The 24,845-nt window shown below is 45.5% G+C and overlaps 1 protein-coding gene across 1 annotated transcript in view; it reads right to left on the bottom strand.

Annotated features, from left to right (window-relative positions):
• The window catches only part of LOC139277351 (coatomer subunit gamma-1), a 78,562-nt gene that overhangs the window by 50,182 nt on the left and 3,535 nt on the right, over nt 1-24,845 (bottom strand). The window contains exons 2-6 of the mRNA XM_070895710.1: nt 17,519-17,571; nt 12,213-12,293; nt 8,807-8,878; nt 7,115-7,194; nt 4,453-4,528 (exon numbers count right to left, since the gene is read on the bottom strand). Coding sequence (XP_070751811.1) covers nt 4,453-4,528; nt 7,115-7,194; nt 8,807-8,878; nt 12,213-12,293; nt 17,519-17,571 — 362 coding nt within the window. The remainder of the gene's footprint in view (nt 1-4,452; nt 4,529-7,114; nt 7,195-8,806; nt 8,879-12,212; nt 12,294-17,518; nt 17,572-24,845) is intronic.

Consider the following 24,845-nt stretch of genomic DNA (forward strand, 5'->3'; position numbering starts at 1 on the left):
CGTGTCCTCGCTGGCCGGCAAAGAGCTATCCAACCTAATCCCACTTTCCAGCTCTCGGTCCGTAGCCCTGTAGGTTACGACACTAAGTACACATGCAAGTACTTTTTAAATGTGGTGAGGCTTTCTGCCTCTACCACCCTTTCAGGCAGTGTGTTCCAGACCCCCACCACCCTCTGGGTGAAGAAATTTCCCCTCAACTCCCCTTTAAACCGCCTACCAATTACTTTAAATCTGTGCCCCCTAGTTGTTGACCCCTCTGCTAAGGGAAATAGGTATTTTCTATCCACTCTGTCTAGGGCCCTTATCATTTTATACACCTCAATAACGTTTCCCCTTAACCTCCTCTGTTCCAGAGGGAAAAAACCCCAGCCTATCCAACCTTTCCTCATAGCTAAAATTCTCCAGTCCAACATCCTCATAATTCTCCTCTGTACCCTCTCTAGTGCAATCACATCTTTCCTGTAAAAGTCTAAATGTTTTAAAAAGCACTTTTGGCTAAAATCGCTGGTCTGTGGCTTAGCCCATTGATTCCAGAAAAATCCCACAGCACTGCCCTCTGTGCCATCTTAGTTCTGTTATACCAACATCTAAAAATGAAATCCTTTATATACGCCTCCTTCCAGATCGGTGCTAAGTAAGCGACCAAGAAGACAAAAGCTTCTAGTCTGGATTTAACATTGCAGCAGAGGGTAACAAATAAGAAGTACTTGCCCCCTTGAGCATTCCACTTTGCAATGTCTGCTTTACTGAACTAAGAAATCCTTAGTTGAAGACATCTGCTAAAACTAAAGCAAAATACTGCGGATGCTGGAAATTTTAAATCAAAACAGAAAATGCTGAAAACACTCAGACGGTCAGGCAGCATCGGTGAGAGAGAAACTGAATTAAAGATAGCTCCTGTTTCATTGTGATAGGCTGTCTACCAGAAACTATGGGCCGGATTTTCGGCTTTTGGGTTTATCCGCGAAAATGGTAGCAGTACATGAAACTTACCGTTTGCACTGCGCTACCGTTTTTAGCCCAAACCTTCGACCATTACGTCCGCACCAGAGGCGCATCGGTAAGAGGGCGTTGCACAAGCATTCGTGGTGCAAAAACGAAAGTTTCGACAAATTTAGTCCGGTACCGTGAGCGTGCGAGGCCTTGGGAGGGGCGGGAAAAAAATTCAAAAAAACATTTACAAGACTCTTATCTATTGAATCGCTGAAAAAAAGTAAAAAATAAAAACTTTAACTTACCCTTTTATTTACAGGTTTTCATACTTACTGCTGCTCGTAGGGCTGCACCGACAGGTTCGACCTGTTGCTATTCTTGGCGCGCGCAAGGGTCGGGAGAGAGTCGAAAGTCCGACGCAAACGCAATCTGCGTCGTTACACGTCAGCGCACCTCTCCCCAGTGGTACTTGGAAGCGGCGCTACAAACAGATACCCGAGAATCCCACCCGGGCTTTGCGACCGGGTTTTTGCCACGGAGGGGCACATCACAGCGAAAACACGGTGGCAGACTTCTTGAAAATCCGGACCATTACTTCTATTAAAACCCTGAACAGACGTTTTCAAACCAGGCTTTTCCGATAAACACTCGAAAGAAAAAAAACCACGGCAAAAATGTTAAAACTCTGGAAAATCACAAATGGTCTGGAAATGTACAGCAGCTCAACACAAAGGGTTAACGGTAACCTGTGTTCACCTGCAGATGCTGATGCACCTACTGTGAATTTCCAACTGAGGTTAGGCGATTGATTAGGGACACTCCTACATGGTCCATCTGTTAAGACAGATATCCATCTAATTATTTTAACAGAACTGCACGTTCTTTTTAATGCAGCCTCCTGATAATTTTAAGCTGCTTATAGCTAAGCCAAATGGAGTCTTTAATGTTAATTTAAGAAAGAAAATGTACTCCCAGTTGGTTTGCAACAAGGGGGATTGCTAGGAAACCAACACCACATTGAGGATCTTTCTGACTGACTGAAAAACGTGTATTTCAATTACGCCTAGCTTTGCAGGGATACCATTTCACTATCAAGTATCGGCGGAACCCCGCCCAGTACTCCCACTGCTGATGACAGCCTGCTGTATAAACCACCTGAAGTCTGGGCTTGACTGCACTTCAACCCCAAATATTCAGGGGCCCAGGAGTTGTCGCCGACGGCCACTACAAGAAACCTTCGCTGTCGAAGCCATTGCCACACAACGCAACAAAGCAGGGTTAGCAGTTCACGGGCCTCCACTCGAAGACCACGTGCCCAACGCACCTATAGTGAACCAAAAAACATCAGGATATCTGTGTTGAGGAAACAGCCTGCCGTCGAGAGCTGTTTGGAACACATGCACCTATTGCAATAATGACTGAAAGAAACCCTTCGTCTCGTCACAAAGGATAGCATATGGTTCGACACTCAATCAGCAAGTACTGGGACTATGCCTGGGGCAATGAGCGTGAGACAGTTTTTACAACAACAACTTGCATTTACAATAATAACTTGCTGTAACGTAATAAAACGTCCCAAGGCACGTCACAGGAGCGGAATCAAACAAAATTTGACACCGAGTCGCACAAGGAAATAGTAGGAAGGGTGATCAAAGCGCCAAGTTTAAAGAGACTTAAAGGAGGAGAGAGAGGTTGAGAGGCGAAGGAATTCTAGAGCTTAGGGCCCAGGCAGCTGAAGGCACGGCCATCAATGGTGGAGCGATGAAAATTGGGGATGCTCAATAGGCAGAATTGGGCATGATGTGACCGTATGACTATGTGAATACAGGAAAAAATTCTAAAGAAAACAGTCTTTCTATTGGAAACAAATGTACTCTTCATATGTACAATTATGATGAAGGATGTCATTTCCTTTTTGGAATTAGAAACATAGAAACATAGAAAATAGGTGCAGGAGTATGTCATTCGGCCCTTCGAGCCTGCACCGCCATTCAATAAGATCATGGCTGATCATTCACCTCAGTACCTCTTTCCTGCTTTCTCTCCATACCCCTTGATCTCTTTAGCCGTAAGGGCTATATCTAACTCCCTCTTGAATATATCCAATGAACTGGCATCATCAACCCTCCGCAGCAGGGAATTCCAAAGGTTAACAACTCTCTGCGTGAAGAAGTTTCTCCTCATCCCGGTCCTAAATGGCCTACCCCTTATCCTAAGACTGTGTCCCCTGGTTCTGGACTTCCCCAACATCGGAAACATTCTTCCCACATCTAACCTGTCCCGTCCTGTCAGAATCTTATACGTTTCTATGAGATCCCCTCTCATCCTTCTAAACTCCAGTGTATAAAGGCTCAGTTGATCCAATCTCTCCTATGTCAGTCTGCCATTATTAAGACAATAAACTATAAATAGTACCATTTTGAAATGTCTAGACAAGCAGAGACTTTGCTATCCATATATACAAATCCTTAAAGTTGGCAGAATAAGTTAATAAGGTGGTTAAAAAAAGCATATGGGTTACTAGGGTTTAGAAATAGAGGAATATAATATAAAAGCAAAGAGATCATGCCAGGACTTTATAAATCACTGGTTAGGCCTCAGCTGGAGTATTGTAGACAATCCTGGGCCCCACACTTGAGGAAAGATGTAAAGGCCTTAGAAAGGGTACAGAGGAGGTTTACCACGATGTTACCCAGGGATGAGGGGCTTCAGTTATGAGGGGTGTTTAGAAAAGTTAGAAATGTTCTCCTTGGAACAGAGAAGGTTAAGAGGTGGCCTAATAGAGGTTTTCAAGATGATGAGAGGTTTTGATATAGAGAAAAACTATTCTCTCTGGTGAGTAGGTCAATAACTAGAGGGCATAGATTCAAAATCATTGGCAAATGGTCAAGAGGGGAGATGAGGCGATTTATTTCCCACTAAGAATGGTCGGCATCTGGAATGCTGTACCTTAAAAGGTGGTGGAAACCGATTCCATCAATAATTTTAAAAGGGAGCTGGATAGCTACTTGAGGATGACGAACACAGGGTTACAGTCAAAAAGCGGGGATGTGGGACTAAGTACAACTGCTCTTTCTCATAGCCAGCACAAGCACGATGGGCCGAATGGCCTCCTTCTGTGCTGTGAGTTTCTATGATTCTGTGAAGTCTCACCAACCACCATTCCCATAACAAGTACAGCACAGACTAGATGCAGAGCAAAGCTTTCTTTAACTTTGCCCCAACAACTCCCACCGCACCAGTGTGACAATTTCCACAGCAGCCATCCTTTGTAGCCTCTCCGTCAATTCAGTACAATCTTTAGCATCCATCACTGCTGGAAACTGGATCGGTACTGTCCAATTTAGGACCCTTACTGCCAACAGCAGAGAAAGAGAATCAAAACCAGCACCACAGAATGTACTAACAATTGTAACTTCTATGTTTTCTGATATTTTTTTAAGAAGACGCCTCTTTCTTATAAATTATACCCATGTATTTCAATGATTTGCTGGACTGCATCTTGATTTCGGTACTTACATCAGTAATTTTACACAGTGCCCTCACAGCAGGTCCACGATAATTGTCTTCTTTGCCAGTCATATCTTTTGTCAAACTGAGTGGGGAGAAAAGAAAGAGAGACTAATAATTGAAGCAAAAATTTAGCTAAATGAAACAAAAATGATCCTTTTAGTTCATCTATAAAGAGTATTTTTTTCAGGACAATATATGGCCAATTAAACTGTCACACGACAATGCCATTTGCCTTCAAACAGAGATCTCTCTTTTTGCAGTGTTTTGAAATCAAGAAAAAGTATTGCATTTATATAGCGCCTTTCACGACCTCAGGATGTCCCAAAGCACTGTACAGCCCATGAGGTACTTTCGGTGTCACGGTTGCAATGTAGCAAATGCAGCAGCCAACTTGCGCACAACAAGGTCTCACAAACAGCAATATGATAATGACCAGCTCTGTTTTGGTGATGTTGATTGAGGGATAAACAGAGGTCAGGGCACCGAGGAGAACTCCGCTGATCTTCTTTGAAATAGTGCCTTGGGATCTTTTACATCTACCCGAGAGGGAAGACAGGTTTAACGTCTTAACTGAAAGACAGCACAAATGACAGTGCAGTACTCCCTCGGTACTGCACTGGAGTTTCAGCCGAGATTATGTGCTCCAGGCTCTAGAGTGGAGCTTGAACTCTCAAACTTCTGATGCAGAGGCGAGGCCGCTACCTATTGCGCAGCCCTGCCACCCAAGGCCCTATGCACTCTCCTACTCGAGCTTGCTCCTTCCCAGGGACCTCAAAACTATGCAACTGCCCAATTCTCCCAGTGGTCCTTCCCTTCTACAATCGGATCAGGCTTTAAAACAAAGTCCCATCTAACCGTTCAGATGGACTTTTTTTTTCTTTGAAGAGCAGAAAGTTTGCCCAGTGTTTTGGCCAATACTCCACCTCCAACACTATTCAAAAACACGTTCGCTGGTCATTCAGCACACTGACGCGTGGATGGAAATTAAGACAAGGCAGTCTCACTAAAGCGTGTCCAAGAATTGTCTTGACACATTCTGAAATAATTGGACCAGGAGATATGGAACGTTAAAAAGGATGTAAAAGTGGAGTGTTGCTGTGGTAACGGTATGTTGTGACAGAGAGTGTACGTAGTTAACACCCCTTGCTTGTGTAGAGTGCACAGTCTGCAGTTGGTTCATAGTCCCTTCTGGTGTGATTTATTTCCCATAAACCACAATACAATAGAAATTACAAGGTACCGGAATAAAATTACCATACATGTAAAACCTATATTGCTGATGCTAGTCTTGGTATTCCTCCCATGCCTGTACTTTATGGAGTGAAATCCTACAATGTTAAAGCTGCTGCTTTGGCAGCTGTTACAGACCGCAATATAAAATTATTGCAAGTAGGTGCTCTAATCTGGCAGAGCATCAGGAGCCTTTACTCTGGTACCTCATCCAAGTGTCCAATTGCCATGCTGTGTCGACAGCGAACGCTAGGGGACTATTCAACACTAGAGGGCACCACATTTGGGCCCAATCCTGTCATAGAATCATAGAAATGGATGGCACAGGAAGCAATTTCGGCCCTCGTGTCCGCGCCAGCCGACCAAGAGCTAGCCAGCCTAAACCCACATTCAAGCACTTGGTTCGTAGCCCTGTAGGTTACGGCACTTCAAGTGCACATCCAAGCACTTTTTAAATGAGGTGAGGATTTCTGCCTCTACCACCCTTTCAGGCAGCGAGTTCCAGACCCCCACCACCCTCTAGGTGAAGAAAATTTTCCCTCAAATCCCCTCTAAACCTCCGACCAATTACTTTAAATCTATGCCCCTGGTTGTTGACCCCTCTGCTAAGGGAAACAGGTCCATCCTATCCACTCTATCTAGGCCCCTCATAATTTTATACACCTCAATAAGGTCTCCCCTCAGCCTCCTCTATTCCAAGGAAAACAAACCCAGGCTATCCAATCTTTCCTCATAGCTAAAATTCTCCAGTCCAGGCAACATCCTCGTAAATCCCCTCTCTACCCTCTCCAGTGCAATCACATCTTTCCTGTAATGTGGTGACCAGAATACAGTTCCTCCTCTCTCTAGGTCCGCCCAGGGGTCAGTGCACTGCAGAAACTGTGACAGGTTTTGTTTTTTGATAACCCACAAGAGTGCAGCCACCCTGTGCTAGATTGTCTAACTCAGCACAGATTGGGATAGAACCAGGGGCCTTCTGGCCTCCACGGGCCTAGTACCACTCCAGGCAGTGCCCTTTACCCACTGGGTCACCTGAGACCCTTGCATGGAAAAGGCTCATTGATCAGGAGCGGAGGATTGTAAAATATACCAGCGCTGCCACTGATGGAGCTGTACCCCAACATGAGAGATAAAAATCAAAGAAAACTGATTTTTTTCCTTTTCAAGTATTTATCCAATGAAAGTTGCTATTGAATCTGCTTCCACCGCCCTTTCAGATAGTGAATTTCAGAACTTAACAACTCAGTGCATGAAAAAAATTCTCACCATCTCCCTTCTGATTCTTCTGCTAATTAAGCTGAAACATCAATCTGCCTTTTCTCTTCTCGGGTGCTATGCAGCTCCAGCATCTTCTGATTTTATTTTGGGAGTCCTTTCGAGCCTTACTATACAGCAAAACGTTATTACCGCCTGCTAATAAACTCTCTCTAACACTAACCTGCTGGTAACGATGATGACATCCTCAGCGATGGTAGCCATCTCTTTGATTGTCAGGTAGCACATCCTTCGTAGGGTGGGCTAATCGAGACAGCAAGAAAAAAATAATTGGGTCACTCATTGATATTTTGCATCGACAAATTTCAGCAATAATCATTTGACAATTTGCACGTGAAAATTATTCAGCCATCGGGCTTTTTACATTGAACTGATTTGGAAAGTTTGATCTAGGACAAGGAAGGTTTGCAGTTATTTAGCACTCTATTAGGAAGAATTTCATGTGCAATATATTGTTTTGCACCACTGTGAAGATTATGTGGCCAAGCACAGCAAAGATTTTGCATGTAGCAAGATCCCACAGAGAGATAAATGACAGGTCAAGGGTGTTGGCTGAGATATAACCCAGAATAAGGCATTTACCACCCTGTTCATCACTAACAACCTTGAGCACACTAGTTTCCATCTTCTCGCTACACCCAGATCTGAAATGAACCCTGGTGAGGTGCCAGTAATGGCGTCAAATGATGATGGTAGTTCCAAGGTCCTCAGCAGGATGCCTCTCGTCATTCACCATGACACTCTTCACCTCTGATCCAGTTGTGTCCACTCGGGGAGGACTATCCAGGTATCCAAGCCAGCTTTCAATCTGCTAAAATTGCTAGAAGTGCAGCCCATCCATCCCGCAGAAGCTGGGGTTTCAGAACTACCCTTGCCTGAAACTTTCTATTGTTTGCGAGCTAATGCCTTGGCCCTATCGCTGTCAGCTAGCTGCCATTGAGGCAAAAATAGGGCACTTCCGTGCAGAGGCGCAAACAAGAATTGCTGGGTGAAAAAAGACCAAGGTCCATCTAGTTTGCCTTCTGCCATTGTGGTACTTGCAGATACAATGATAATGGTGTTGTTGACTAATCACAGCAATCAATCTCTGATCATTTAATCTACAACAGTCCCAGACATGAGGTGAGGGGAAACCCCCCCCAATGGTGGTGACCATGTTACTACCAGATTGCCATTCAAAACCCAACTGGTTTACTAAAAGAAATCTGCGTCCTTACCCGGTCTGGCCTATATGTGACTCCAGACCCACTGCAATACGGTTGACTCTTAATTGCCCTCTGAAATGGCCTAGCGAGCCACTCAGTTGTACTCACCGCCATTTTCTCAAGGGCAATTAGGGATGGGAAATAAATGCTGGCCTTGCCAGTGACGCCCACGAATCCCGCGAATTAATACAAAATTGAACAGGAGGGGTACACTGCTCAGACAATTCATTAAATTGACTTTTGGATTTTAGTAAAGGATGCTATGTAGATCTAATGCTCAATTTGTGAATGTCACTATGATTTCTGGAAAGCACAAGGGCGGGTATCTGAAACATTCATACGATGCCCACGTGAAGTGTGAGAAACACAGGCACAACGGAATGCTCGATTTTGCCTTTGCATTGGGCTGTGCCTGGGAAGGGCACTTTGAACTATATAACACGAGGGTGAGGTACTGGTGGTGGGATCAACTTGAGCTGATGAATTAAGAGCATCACACATGAAACATGTCAGCACAATAAAGCATTTAGTTTAAGCTTGATTATTTTTTCCCTGGAGTGCATTAGTACCAATTCGCTAGTCAGTCACAAGACAGACACAAACTCTAAAATTGCTTGCCATTATTGAACCAACCAGTTATTAACACTTACATCATTTGACTGGAAGAGTTTGGTCATGGCAAAGAATGCCTCTGTAGCCTCCATTGAGCCCAAGTGCTCCCCCTACATATGACACAAAAACTCAAGGTTACTTTTTCCATTAACAGATCAGCCAACAATAAGACTAGCCGAACATACATGACTTACACATTCTCGGGTCACAGCACAAGACACGACAGGTGATATGTTTTACAGATATATACATCGAGGGTCTTGCACAGTTGGGTTGCATTCCTCGCTAATGGGGCTGAGGTCAAGCAAGAAACTCACTGGGTGCCAGTGCCAGGCCTAAGAGTGAGAGGTTAGGAGAGCAGTGGGTGTTGGGATCTCTCGTTCATGGGTAGCCCCTAGCTCATTTTAGATGGGGGGGGGGGGAGCTTAATCAGTGACAATGGGGACCTACATGTCCTTGCACTTGCCCACCTTCAGGTGCAGTGAGCATATCATTAATTAGGGATGGGCAATAAATGTTGGCCTTGCCAGCGACACCCACATCCTGTGAACAAATAAATTTGAAAAAATCCGTGCACGACTACTCATCGGCACGTTGCATTTTTGTGCAATGCAAGCAGCCCCAATTATCACATCAAAAGATTGGAAACGTATGAACACTCCTGTCTGCCTGCAGTAATTCATTACTTGACGGAAGCACATTTTTCCGAATTGATTCGAAGGGAACAGAAGGAAGCAACACGTTTAATGCGAAGTGGTGCAGTGGGTTAGTGTAGTGTCCGCTCACCCCCTGGGGCAGGCTGGCAGGATCGTTGTTCTCTTTGGTAATGAGGCTCCTACATAAAATGCTCAATCCAGCTTACTGCGAGAGATCTGGAAAAGGGCCTCTGCCCGAAACAGCCATCTGTCTTTTCATGTGCTACTGAACTTGCTGTGTACATAAAATTACACTCATGACCTGGGTGTCCTTGTACACGAATCACAAAGTTAACATGCAGGTACAGCAAACAATTAAGAAAATAGTATGTTGGCATTTATTACGAGGATTTGAGTATATAAGAGTAAAGACGTCTTACTGCAATTATATAGGGCCCTGGTGAGACCGCACCTGGAGTATTGTGTACAGTTTTGGTCTCCTTACCTAAGGAAGGATATACTTGTCATAGAGGGAGTGCAACGAAAGTTCACCGACTAATTCCTGGGATGGGGGGGGGGGAATTGTCCTATGAAGAGAGATTGAGTAGACAAGGCCTATATTCTCTAGAGTTTAGAAGAATGTGATCTCATCGAAACATACATAATTCTTACAGGGCTTGACAGGGTATATGGAGAGAGGATGTTTCCCCTGGCTGGGGAGTCTAGAATCAGAGGTCACAGTCTCAGAATAAGGGGTCGGACATTAGGGACTGAGATTGAGGAAAAATTTATTCACTCAGGTGAATCTCTGGAATTCTCTACCCCAGAGGGCTGTGGATGTTCAGTCGATTTTTGAATATTAAAGGAATCAAGGAATATGGGGATAATGCAGGAAAGTGGAGTTGAGGTAGAAGATCAGCTATGATCTTAATGAATGGCGGAGTAGGCTCGAGGGGCCAAATGACCTAATCCTGCTCCTAATTCTTATGTTCTTATCATCATCATAGGCGGTCCCTCAAACGAGGATGACTTGCTTCCACAAGAGTTCACAGATCAGGTTCAATGAAGGACCCGATGTTCCAGTCCTGAGCTGCAATTGAGCGAGTGGAAGATGCCTGCGCATGGATTTTTTTTAATATGTGGTGACACATTAAACCACCAAACGGGCTCGACAGAGCTAAGTCTTTATCCAGTGGCAAGGGTTGAACCAGGACGACTGGAGACCTGCTCTGCTGCACGGACCTAGTGCGCACACATATCGCAGTGTGGACAAGTCTGTGCTGCCCCTAGGTCTTCTAGGCCGCACCTCCACCACGATCTCTCGCCGCTCCTCCACCACAAACATTCACTGCACCTCCGCCACAAAAACACTCAGCGCACCTCGGCCATGATCTCCTGCCGCACCTCCGCAACAAACATTCACCGAACCTCCATCACGATCACCCACCACATCTCAGCCACGATCCTTCATCACTCCTCCACACTGATCACTCGTTGCAAGTCTGCCACGACCTTCCATTCTCCTCTACTTTAACAGAGCCCAGCCGATGCTCCTGCCCACGCTCCAAACAGCGATCTGGATATATGTTCTTATATTGAATAGCAGAACAGTCTCGAGGGTCTGAATGGCCTACTCATGCTCCAGTGTTGTGTTATTATTTCAAACTTCTAAGCATTTGCAGCTTTTCCTTTTTGCTCATATGGGTTAACAGCATAAAACCTGCCCACAATGTGTCACTATGATAGAATTGCTGAGGATGGAAGAGGAAAGATGATATATCGGATAAATATGAGAGATAGCAACCAGCTACAAACCCTACCCTTTTAAGAATTTTACTCCTTTTCATTTTTTGCAGCTCGAACTAGGATCTTTCTGCTAACATAGTTTTCATACAGGTGGTGCACTAGGAACTGGTAATGAAAACTTCCAACACTGCACTTACTGCAGTCCCCAGCCTGGTCTCTTAAAAAGGGACAAAAGATTAGTGAAGTCTATTCATGGTGTAACAGCACCATCTTTTGGCAACGATATGGTACTGCATCAGAAACAAATGAAATGGGATGATGGCCTCTTAACGGCGAGGGGGCATTTGGGATATTTTCTCCTCCGCACATCTCTAAATGCAACATAGTCATGGGGACTGTGGTTAATATGTCCAGTCACTGCAATCAACAAGAGCAGCAACCAATAAATCAAACAGAATGCTATATCGTCAAATCTGCAGAATACAGGGCCTAATGGCCTGCTTCTGTGCAGTAAATACTCTAATACAAGTTGGTTACATCCCTTTCTCCTAGACTCCCTGCCAGCAGAGAAAGTTTCTCTCTATCTACCCTATTGTTTCCTTTCAAAATCTTTAAAACCTCAATCAAATCATCCCTTAACCTTCTATATTCCAGAGAATGTAGTGTATCCAAGTTTACTGATGATACAAAGCTAGGTGGGACAGTAAACTGTGAGGAGAACACAAAGTGCCTGAAAAGGGATATGGATAGACTAAGTGAGTGGGCAGTAAGGTGGCAGATGGAGTATAATGTGGGGCAATGTGAGGTAGGAAGACTTTAAAAAATGTTCTGTTTTTCTATGGTGAGAAACTTTTAAATGTTGGTGTTCAGAAAGATGTGGGTGTCCTTGTGCAAGAAACACAGAAATCGAGCATTCACCACACCTCCCCCTAATGTTTAAACAAAGCTGCCCGACATTGATCCTGAATGTGTCCTGCAGACTGATGATATCAGTTACAAATTGCTCAAAGGACCGAAAGTATAGTTCAAGGTTATTTCTCAAAGTTACAAAGAACAGCCCAACCTGGTTGATCAGGTAGAGGATCTTGGTCAAAATATGAGCACATTTCCGAGGATTGATGGGAGTTTCATTAAACAGTCGAGCCTGTGGAGAGAAAACAGCAAAAACAAGTGTTTGTGTTGTATCATAAACAATCTTAGCAAAACTATCGGCAACAGCACAAGGAAAGTCAGCGATGAGAAAGGACCTTCAGTCCATCGAATCTCAGGCGCGTTAACTATTTGATTGCAACATCTAATTCAGTTACAAAAGCAAAATACTGCGGGTGTTGTAAATCTGAATGAAATGCTGGAAATGTTCAGCAGGTCAGGCAACATCTGTGGAGAGAGGAACAGAGTTAACGTTTCAGGTCGCTGACCTGTCGTTAGATGCTCCACAGATGTTGCTGGACCCGCTGAGTATTTCCAGCATTTTCTGTTTTTATATCTAATACAGTTCCCTTGCACAAATTCAATTCCATTCGTAGCATACTTGGGTCACCTCTTTTTTCATGCGACACCCGGTTGTTCTGATTATAACATGCACGGTCTATTGTTTCACAAAATATTCTGAATCAGCTGGGTGAGACTAGACAAAAGCAACAGGGTAAATCATTTCAGTAAGCAAACGGAAGAATGCAGTAATAAAAACAGAAAATGCTGCATGCTACCCGCCACTATCTCAGCAAAACCCCAACCCTGCACGAGATAGAAAACGCCATCCGTCAGTTCAAGAACAAGGCCTCAGGAGCAGATGGAATAGAAAACATAGAAAATAGGTGCAGGAGCAGGCCATTCAGCCCTTCTAGCCTGCACCGCCATTCAATGAGTTCATGGCTGAACATGAAACTTCAGTACCCCCTTCCTGCTTTCTCGCCATAACCCTTGATCCCCCGAGTAGTAAGGACTTCATCTAACTCCCTTTTGAATATATTTAGTGAATTGGCCTCAACTACTTTCTGTGGTAGAGAATTCCACAGGTTCACCACTCTCTGGGTGAAGAAGTTTCTCCTCATCTCGGTCCTAAATGGCTTACCCCTTATCCTCAGACTGTGACCCCTGGTTCTGGACTTCCCCAACATTGGGAACATTCTTTCTGCATCTAACCTGTCTAAACCCGTCAGAATTTTAAACGTTTCTATGAGGTCCCCTCTCATTCTTCTGAACTCCAGTGAATACAATCCCAATTGATCCAATCTTTCTTGATAGGTCAGTCCCGCCATCCCGGGAATCAGTCTGGTGAACCTTCGCTGCACTCCCTCAATAGCAAGAATGTCCTTCCTCAAGTTAGGAGACCAAAACTGTACACAATACTCCAGGTGTGGCCTCACCAAGGCCCTGTACAACTGTAGCAACACCTCCCTGCCCCTGTATTCAAATCCCGCCGAGGCACTAAAGTATGGCGGAGAAGCACTATTGGCACATGTGCATGACTTCATCTCTCTTATCTGGAAGGAGGAGAGCATGCCAGGAGATCTCAGAGATGCCGTAATTGTGACCATCTTCAAAAAAGGGGACAAGTCCGACTGCGGTAACTACAGAGGAATCTCCCCGCTGTCGGCCACTGGGAAAGTCATCCCAAGAATCCTCCTCAACCGTCGTCTTCCTGTGGCTGCAGAGCGCCTCCCAGAGTTGCAATGTGGATTCCGCCCACTCAGGGGTAGAACGGAAATGATCTTCACCATGCGTCAACTACAAGAGAATTGCAGGGAACAGCATCAACCCTTGTACATGGCCTTCTTTGACCTCACAAAGGCCTTTGACACTGTCAGCCGTGAGGGACTATGGAGCGTCCTCCTCCGCTTCGGTTGCGCCCATCCTTCACCGCCTCCACGATGACATGCAAGCCGTAATCCTGACCAATGGATCCACCACAGATCCACGTCCAGACTGAGGTCAAGCAGGGCTGCGTCATCGCACCAACACTTTTCTCGATCTTCCTTGCTGCAATGCTCCATCTCACTCTCAACAAGCTCCCCGCTGGAGTAGAACTAAACTATAGAACCAATGGGAATCTGTTCAACCTTCACTGCCTCCAGGCTAGACTCAAGGTCGCCCCATCCTCTGTCATTCAACTACAGTACGCAGACGACGCTTGTGTCTGCGCACACACAGAGGCCGAACGCCAAGCCATCGTCAACACCTTCACCGAGGCGTATGAAAGCATGGGCCTTACGCTAAACATCCGTAAGACAAAGGTCCTCCACCAACCTGACCCCACCACACTGACCCCCGGTTATCAAAATCCACGGCAAAGCCTTGGACAACGTGGACCATTTTCCATACCTCGGGACCCGACCATCAGCAAGGGCAGACATCGATATCGATGTCCAACACCGCCTCCAGTGTGCCAGTGCAGCCTTCGGTCATTTGCGGAAGAGTGTGTTTGAAGACCAGGACCTCAAATTTGGCACCAAGCTTATGGTGTACAGGGCAGTAGTGATACCTGCCCTCCTATATGGCTCAGAGACATAGACCATATATAGCAGACATTTCAAAGTGCTGGAGAAGTACCACCAACGCTGCCTCCGCAAGATCCTGCAAATCTATTGGGAGGATAAACACACCGTCAGTGCTCTCGCTCAGGCCAACATCCCCAGCATCGAAGCACTGACCACGCTCGACCAGCTCCGTTGGGCGAGCCACATCATCCACATGCCTGACACGAGACTCCCTAAGCAAGCGCTGTACTCGGAACTCCTACATGGCAAGCGAGCCCCAGGTGGGCAGAGGAAATGTTTCAAGGACACTCTCAAAGCTTCCTTGATAAAGTGCAACATCCCTACCGGCACCTGGGAATCCCTGGCCCAAGACTGCCCAAAATGGAGGAGTGGCACCCGGGAGGGTGCTACGTACCTCAAGTTCATTGCTGAGAGCATGCAGAAACCAAGCGCAGACAGAGGAAGGAGCATGAGGCAAACCAGACTCCCCATCTACCCTATCCTTCAACCACTGTCTGCCCCACTTGTGACACAGACTGTAATTCCCACATTGGACTGTACAGCCAACTGAGAACTCACTTTTAGAGTGGAAGCAAGTCTTCCTCGATTCCGAGGGAGTGCCTATGATGATGATGTGGAGAGAAAAACAGAGTTAACGATACAGGTCGAGGACCCTTCGTCAGAAATGGAAAATGTTCAAAATTAATAGATTCTTAAGGAGCACTGAAAGGGGGAGGGGGAAGAAAGAACAAAAGGGAAGGTCTGTGATAGTGTGGAAGGCAGGAGAGCTTAAAACACCAGATTATCTGGTCATTATCACATTGCTGTTTGTGGGAGCTTGCTGTGTGAAAATTGGCTGCCATTTGCGCACAGTAAGCTCCCACAAACAGCAATGTGATAATGACCAGATAATCTGGGTTTTTTAATGTTGATTGAGGGATAAATATTGGCCTATAGGGTGGAAGGCTCATGTTGAGCATTAAGCAATGTGATAATGACCAGATAATCTGAGGTTTTAAGCTCTCCTGTCTTCCACCCTATCTCATAGCAGCTGGCAATTATCTGCCATTCACACCCTGTCTAGACTAACCTTTTTCTAACTCCTGCTATTGCCATCTCAAGTCAGCCCATAGTCCCCTTTGTCTCTCTAATCTCCCCTGTTTTCCACACTATCACAGATCTCCCCTTTTGTTCTTTCCTCCCCTCCCCCTTTCAGTGCTCCTTAAGAATCTGTTCATTTCGAATATTCGCCACTGCTGACGAAGGGTCATCGACCTGAAACATTAACTCTGTTTCTCGCCATAGATGCTGCCTGACCAGCTGAGATTTCCAGCATTTTCTGTTTTTATTTCAGATTCCAGCATCTGCAGTATTTTGCTTTTGTGGAAGAATGCAGCACTTCACATTAGCATGCTATTGGCCTCCCTTTGGAGCTATTGAATAAAAACCACACACTCAGGCACACGCTTTGAGTTAACTTACTTTTCATTCTCTCTAGAAAAGAGGGTGAGGACTGGCCTAATAGAGGTCTTTAGGTTTATAAAGGGGACTGATAAGGTAGATGTAGAGAAAGTGTTTCCACTTGTGGGGGAGTTCAAAACTAGGGGCTATAAATACAAGACAGTCACCAATAAATCCAATAAGCAATTTGGGGGAAACTTCTTTACCCACAAGGTGGTTAGAATGTGGAACTCGCTACCACAGGGAGTAGTTGAGGAGAATAGCGTAGATACATTTAAGGAGATGCTAGATAGAGATGCTGATGGAGAAAGGAATAGAAAGATATGCTGATAAGATTAGATGAAGTAAAAGACTTGGATTTATATAGCGACTTTCACGACCACCAGACATCTCAAAGCGCTTTACAGCCAATGAAGTATTTTTGGAGTGTAGTCACTGTTGTAATGTGGGTAACGCGGCAGCCAATTTGCACACAGCAAGCTCCCGCAAACAGCAATGCGATAATGACCAGATAATCTGTTTTTTTTTTATGTTGATTGAGGGATAAATATTGACCAGTAGGGGGGAGGAGGCTCGTGTGGAGCATTAACACCGACCGGCATGGACCAGTTGGGCCAAATGGCCTGTTTCTGGGCTGTAGATTCTATGTCATTCTTTAGGTCCTCGACAGGAGGTGCAACCAGCTCATCCCCAGGCCTCTAATCGAGTCAGTCTGTGGGCTCTTGCCACAAGAGATGCTCAAGGGAGATCCTTGACCTCTGTGCGCCACAATCCTCTGCTTATTTTACTCCCTGCTGTCACTCCAACCAAGCTTCAGTGGGAGGCTGGAAACCCGTGATGCTCATAACTGGAAGGAAGGGGCACCCAGCTCACTGCGTTCAGTTGTGAAAGGAGGTCAGGGCACAGCTTTGAGACTTGCAGTAATATGGGTCTCCACTAATGATCACCATGCCTCCGGAGATCCCTTTGTATCAAGGTGGCGCCATCGATGCTGGCAGCACTGGACCGCTGATTCAGTGACACTCCTAGAACGTAAAACGCCTTGTGAGGTTCACAACAATAGTTGGGGTTGATGCAACCACCAATCTCCCCAGCCCTTTCTCTTTGCCCCCATCCCCCCTCATCTCCTGAAGGCATTGACTTGCACTTGTCCACATTATGTGAGATACACTCACACGTAGAGAGATAGACTGGGAGAGACAGACACACACAAAGATGTACACACACAGATAAACAGAGACACAGAAACACAAAACACACACACACACACACACACACAAAAAGACACACACATTCCAGCAGGGGTCACTGCATAGTGCTCCTCAGTGGGAACTCTAGCTGATCCATGGGTCAGGGGCACCTCACTTGCTGTGCTGTATGGGGGACTGGGAACCCGATACAGTAGCAAAGTACAGAGATCGCTGCTCACCTCCTGCAGTACAGCACTCTTCTCCAGGTGTTGGAACGGGTTGGAGCCCCCACCTAGGGAAACAAAAGAGGTATAAAAAAACCATCAAAACAGAAAACTCAGTAATGAACCAACATATAAATAGCACCTTAGTACAGAATACTTTACAGGGTAGTAAAAAACGAGGAATAGATAAGGGAATGGACATCGAGCCATGGAAGATTATAAAGCCTGAAAGCCGAGAAAAAATTAATCTTGAGAAGGTTTATATATTTATATGATAAACGAATATTGATTATATATATTTAGTGGGGCAAAAGGAGGATTGACAGGACAAGGCTGCAGAGATAGAGCAGGGAAAGGCTGTGGAGCGATTTAAAGATGAACACTTTAAATTTAAGGCGTTGATGGTCTGGGAGCCAAATCAGATCAACGAGGTGGGGATGATGTGGGAACATTTTGCACGGGTTGTTATACAGAGGATGGCGGATAGAAAGCCAGGGAGCACCACAATGCAGAATTCAAGTCTCGAGGTTCCAAACACGTGGGTAAGGGTTTCAGCAGCAGAGGTGGTCAAGGTAACATAACATAAGAAATAGGAGCAGGAGACGGCCATTTGGCTCCGCGAGCCTAATCCGCCATTCAGTAAGATCATGGCTGATCTGATCTTGGCCTCAATTCCACTTCCCTGCCCTCTCCATAACTCTTAACTCCCCTATAGTTCAAGAATCTGTCTATTTCCAACTTAAATATTTTCAATGACCCAGCCTCCACAGCTCTCTGGTGGAGAATTCCAAAGATTCACCACCCTCTGAGAAGAAAAAACTTCTCTTCATCTCTGTTTTAAATGGGCGACCTCTTATTCTGAAACTATGCCCCCTAGTTCTAGATTCACCACAAGGGGAAACATTCTCTCTGCATCTACCCTGTCCAACCCCCTCATAATCTTAAACTTTCAATAAGATCACCTCTCATTCTTCCAAACTCCAATGAGTATAGGCCCAACCTACTCAACCTTTCTTCAAGGTAGAGTCAGGCAATGTTGAAGAGGTGGAAATGAGCAGTCTTGATAATGAATGGAACGTGGAACTTGAAACTCGGCCTAGGGTCAAATAGGACACCCAGATTTTACAGGACAAGGGAAGGGGTGGAGCCAGTGGCAAGGGAGCGGAGTTTGTGGTGGGACAGAAATGATATCCTGAATTTTCCTGACATTCAGTTGGAGAAAGTGGTGACTCCTCTGTGCCTCCCTGTTGGACAGAAAGACTGCTGCCTCATTACTGGATAAATCGCAAATCAGACACCAAGATCTGGTAGTAGCAGGAACCGGACATATATGTAAATTAATGGGAGTACACATTTTGGCCCCAAGTTTCCACACGCGGCAAAACGGGCGCCCCTCCGAGCTGGGCGCCTGTTTTATGCGCCTAAAACGGCGCCTGAAAAAAAAACGCGCTATTCTCGAGCGCCTTGCAGCTCGATGTCTGCTTGGCGTGGCACAGAGGGGGCGGAGCCTACCACTCACGCCGATTTTGTAAGTGGGAGGGGGCGGGTACCATTTAAATTTATTTTTTTCGTGCCGGCAACCCTGCGCGTGCGCGTTGGAGCGTTCGCGCAGTGTGAAGTAAACATTGGCACTTGGCCATTTTAGAAAGTGCTGCAGAAAACGTGAAGATTTGTTCTTAGACCCCTGCAAAGGCTTGTATTTTAATTTTCTTGATATTTCTGTGTGTGAGGGAGTGCTTTTAGCAGCACTGCTGAATAAATCACCTGCTGAAATCAGTGAGTTCAGCTTTTCACTGCTAAACTTGCAGAAGCCGTGTCTGCAAATTAAGGACTGTGTGTTTGGAGAAATAAAAGTGGCAATTCAACTTTGCAATGGATCAACTTCCAAGAACAAAGAATTTCTTGCATGAGGAAGCAAACCATTGCATAATATGTGGTGCACCCATTCTGCAAATTTAAATATAAAGATGTCGATGTGGCTGCCTCTCCCTGTCCAAATGGCCTCAGTCCCCCTCACAGCTCGAAGGCTGCTGCTGTATCTTTGGCTGCCTGCCTGCCCCTCCCGTCGGGACCGACGCCACACCGCTGAGCTGACTGAAATGCCTGCAGCTCAAGTGGAAGGCTGCTTGCTGCCTGCCTGCCCCTCCCGTCGTCGGGACCGACGCCACACCGTTGACTGAAAGGCCTGCCTGAAGCACTTTCACACAGGTAGGAACATGGTTTATTTAATCTTTTCTTTGCTTATAAATTTTTATTCAGGTTGGATTTATTTGTATAATATTTGTATAAGTATAACTAAGGATTGATTGTAGAATTTAATGACTTCCCTTCCCCCCCTCCCCCCGCCACCTCGTTCCCGACGCCTAATTTGTAACCTGCGCCTGATTTTTTAATGTGTAGACAAGGTTTTTTCAAGCCTACAAAAATCTTCACTTGCTCCATTCTAAGTTAGTTTGGAGTACGTTTTCACTGTGGAAACTTTCAAATCAGGCGTCAGTGGCCGGACACGCCCCCTTTTGAAAATGAAATTCTGTTCAAAAGTGAAACTGTTCTACCTGACTAGAACTGCAGAAAACTTAAATGTGGAGAATTCCGATTTCTAAGATACTCCGTTCTCCACCAGTTGCTCCTAAAAATCAGGAGCAAATCATGTGGAAACTTGGGGCCTTAAACTTTATACATGGTTCTGAAACTCTGTAGTATGCAGTTGTAAAGACACCATCCTGTTCAAGAGTGCGGGCAGAAGGAAAGTGGGAGACAGTATGTAAAGTATTAAGCGGCATGGATAAGGTGAACCCAAAATATGATTCTCAGTAACTCAGGCCTGTAATACACATTTTTTTTAAATTATTATTATTCATTCCTGGATGTGGGTGTTGGTGGTGGTGAGCCATTTCAGAGGGCAGTTAAGAGCCAACCACATTGCTGTGGGTCTGTAGTCACATATAGGCCAGACCAGGTAAGGACGGCAAATTTCCTTCCCTAAAAGTCACTAGTGAACCAGGTGGGCTTTTATGACAATCCGGTAGTTACACGGTCACCATTACTGGTACTAGATATTTTTATTCCAGATTTATTTAATTAACGTGGTGGGATTTGAACTCGTGTCTGGATCATTAGTCCAGGCCTCTGGATTACTAGTCCAGGAACATAACCATCACCTCTACGGTCCCCTCCAAGTCACATACTATCCTGACTTGGAAATATATCGGCCGATCCTTCATCGTTGCTGGGTCAAAATCCTGGAACTCCCTCCCAAACAGCACTGGGGGAGCACCTTCACCACACGGACTGTAGCGATTCAAACAGGCAACTCACCACCACCTTCTTAAGGGCAATTAGGGAGGGGCAATAAGTGCTGGCCTTGCCAGTAACACCCAGATCCCATGAACAAATTTTTTAAAAATGCTACTGTACCAAGAAAAAGACTCTCATTTTATAGCACTTTCATAACCTCAGGACATCCCAAAGTGCTTTACTCAAGTACTTTTTGGAGTGTAGTCACTGTTGTAATGTAGGAAACACCGCAGTCAATTTGCGCACAGCAAGCTCCCACAAGCAGCAATGTGATAATGACCAGATAATCTGTTTTTTAGTGATGTTGATTGAAAGTGCTCGGAGTTATCTTGTTTCTATTTCAGCAATGGTGATACAGGTAATCCATCCATCGCTGACAAGTCAATAGGTCTGAGCAAATTACTGCAGGTGATAGAAACCTGATAATCCAGCTTCGCAAAAGGGTCCCCAGAAAACTCAACTATTCGCTCCACAGATGCTAGGGTTGTCAACACTCCAGGAGTGTCCAGGAATTGAAGATTAACCTCCAGGACACTGCTGTGAGCAAAAACTCGGGAGAAAAATCATGGAGGGACATTAAAAAAATTGTTTTTAAAAACTTTTTCTTTGAACATTTTTGTTTATTAGCTATGAAAACAGGAAAAAACGGTTGTTAGACTGACAGAATCATCCAATCACAAGACCTATTCTCTTTGATTGGCATGGAAACGCGATGGGTCAACGGACGTATCAGGCGACCAATGGTGGGTGTGTGGGGGTGGGAGGCAGGTCATGTGATGAAACCTCCAGGAATATCTCCAACCAGAGTTGACAACCCTAAGACAAGCGATGTTGCAGAGGTGGAAGTTTCATCGCCAGATCTGGCTGGACCACATGAAGCACGATCGGGTCCTGCTCTCCTCTGCCAAAACTACTCAATATTCCAATATCATCCTGGAATGTAAAGCCAACTCCCGGCTTCACTTCTCCACTACAAACCGGCGTCTTAAACCCTTCTCCCCTACCTCCTCCACCCTCATCTCCAACAGCAAGTGCGAGGAACTCAAGAAGCTCTTTGTCACGACGATTGAGACCATCCGTTCAACTGCCTCTGCCACATCCCTCTCTTTCTCCAGCCCAACAAGCCAAACTACCTCCAAGGTTCCCACTTGCCCTAAACTGGTATTTTTCTCTAGTTTCTATCCTGTCTCCCCCCCCCAATGCCCCGAGGTAACCTTGTCCACAAGACTCACCTCCTACTCCCACCAAACTGTTGAGCACCTAACTTCCCGCCCCGTTAGCTGATATTGTTAATGGTTCTCTCTCCTCGGGTATGAGCAGGATGAGGAAGGATAGTTTAGCATGGTCAGTCAGATAGGATGTCGTGTCTGACATTAAGAATGGCTGTTTCAGAGCTGTGGCAGGAGCAGAAACCTGATTGAAGGGTTTAAAGATGGAATTGCAGAAAAGATGGGCATGGATTTGGAAGGTGTCCACATGTTCAAAGACAACACCCAGCTCTACCTCAGCACCATCCTTCAAATCTGATGTCATCACCACCCCTCCTAAAAAAAATATACCCTCCGCCCCTCTGTCCTTGCAAACTCCTGCCCCATCTCCAACCTCACTTTCCTCTCCAAAGTCTTTGAACATTAGGATCTGTCATGCTGCTTGTCCGACATCGAGTACTGGATGAACAGAAATTTCCTCCAACTAAATATTGGGAAGCCATTGTTTCCGGTGCCAACCACAAACTCCGTTCCCCAGCCACCAATTCCACCCTGGAGTTAAGTTTCTGACCACAGTCAGCTGCGACTTGAGCACATAAATCTAGGCTGACACCCCAGTGCAGTGCTGACGGAGTGCTGCACTGTCGGAGGTGCCGACTTTCGGATGAGATGTTAAACCAAGGCCCCGTCTGCCCTCTCAGGTGGAAGTAAAAGATCCCATAGCAATTTTTCGAAGAAGAGCAGGGGAGTTATCCCCGGTGTCCTGGCCAATATTTATCCCTCAATCAACATAACAAAAACAGATTATCGGGTCATTATCACATTGCTGTTTGTGGGAGCTTACTGTGCGCAAATTGGCTGCCGCGTTTCCCACAATACAACAATAACTACACTCCAAAAATATTTCATTGGCTGTAAAGTGCTTTGAGACGTCAGGTGGTCGTGAAAGGCGTTATATAAATGCAAGTCTTTTCACATAGCCACACCATCACCAAGACCGCCTACTTCCAGCTCTGTAACATCGCCTATCCCCGCCCCGCATTAGCTCATCCGCTGTGGAAACCCTCATCCATGACTTTGCTACCTCTAGACTTGACTATTCCAATGTTCTCCTGGCCGGCCACCCATCTTCCACCCTCCATAGTCTTGAGCTCATCCAAAACTCTGCTGCCTGTACACTAACTCGCACCAAGCCCCAGTTGTCAGGGAGAGAGAGAGAGTTGGCGGCTCGGGAACGGAGCTCATGGCGGGACCGAAGATAATGGCTTCAATCTCCCCAATATTTAGCTGGAAGAAATTTCTGCTCATCCAGTACTGGATGTCAGACAAGCAGTGTGACAATTTAGAGACCGTGGAGGGGTCGAAAGAAGTGATGGTGAGGTAGAGCTGGGTGTCGTCAGCATACGGTGAAACCTGACATTGTGTTTTCGGATGAGGTCATCAAGGGGCAGCATCTAGATGAAAAATAAGAGGACCAAGGATAGATCCTTGGGAAACACCAGAGGTAATGGTATGAGAGCATGAAGAGAGCCATTGGAGGTGATTCTCTATGGCGCGGTGTCAAATCTTGTTTGAAAATCATTCTTGTGAAGCATCCTGGGACATCTTATTACGTTAAAGGCACTATATAAATACAAGTTACTGGTGTAGACTGATCTGCCGTGTTTAGTGCTGTAGGTCGGGGCTGATACCAAAACCTATTTGGAATTTTGTCTGGCATTATGCTCCCTAAATGTTTAAAGCAATCATCAAAAACAAACTATGTCTGCAAGCGTAGAGACAAACTTGCATATAGTTGTATAATTTTCATGACATGTAGCATTAGGTAACAGGTCTGATATGATTATGCTGTTAGGCTCCCCAAGAGTCGAGTTTGTTTCAGAGTGCAACAAGAGTTTGCAACATTTGACTTGGCTACAATTTCACCTGAACAAGTCTGCAGTTACATAGCGTAAAAACACAAAGAGAAATCTCAAGGGGCCCGACAACCAATTACAGTCGTGGAAACGAAGAAGGGACGAGAGAGATTGGGAGATTGACTGAAAGGTTGGTGGACGCAGGGTTAGGAGGAGGTTTCTAAAAATGTGGAGACAGAGATGGAGGCACAGAGGGGTTTAGAGTTCCAGATGGTATTCTGTCTCCACAACACCATTCCCCCTCCTAGCAGGGGGAACATTGAGTCTATATGTGATTTACAACATTTAGCTTCAGCTAGCTCAGCACGGGGCAATGACCTCCTTGTCCACAGTGTCAGCTGTGGCTCAGTGGGTAGCACACTCGCTTCTGAGTCAGAAGGTTGTAGGTTCAAGTTCCACTCTAAAGACTTGAGCACAAACATCTTTGGTTGACACTCTCAGTGCCGTAGTAAGGGAGTGCTGTCTTTTGGATCCAATGTTAAATTGAGGGCCCCTCTTCTCTCTTAGGTAGACATAAAAGATCCCATGGCACTTTTTCGAAGAAGAGCAGGGGAGTTATCCCCGGTGTCCTGGCTAATATTTATCCCTCAATCAACATCACAAAGAAACATTATTTGGACATTATCACATTGCTGTTTGTGGGAGCTTGCTGTGTGCAAATTGGCTGCCGCATTTCCAACATTATAGCAGTGACTATACGTTAAAGGTACTTAATTGGTTGTAAAGCGCTTTGGGACGTCCCAAGGATGTGAAAGGTGCTATATAAAAGCAAGTCTTTCTTTTTCTTATTAAGATTCAGGTCAGCCACGATCTCATTGAATGGTGGAACAGGCTCGAGGGGCTGAATGGCCTCCTCCTGATCCTATGTTACTGGTCCACTATCGTGTTGTAGTGGTGGGTATGAGAGAAAGGCCTTGCTTT

This window comes from Pristiophorus japonicus, chromosome 12 (assembly GCF_044704955.1).
Source record: "Pristiophorus japonicus isolate sPriJap1 chromosome 12, sPriJap1.hap1, whole genome shotgun sequence".
Classification (NCBI taxonomy): Eukaryota; Metazoa; Chordata; class Chondrichthyes; family Pristiophoridae; genus Pristiophorus; species Pristiophorus japonicus.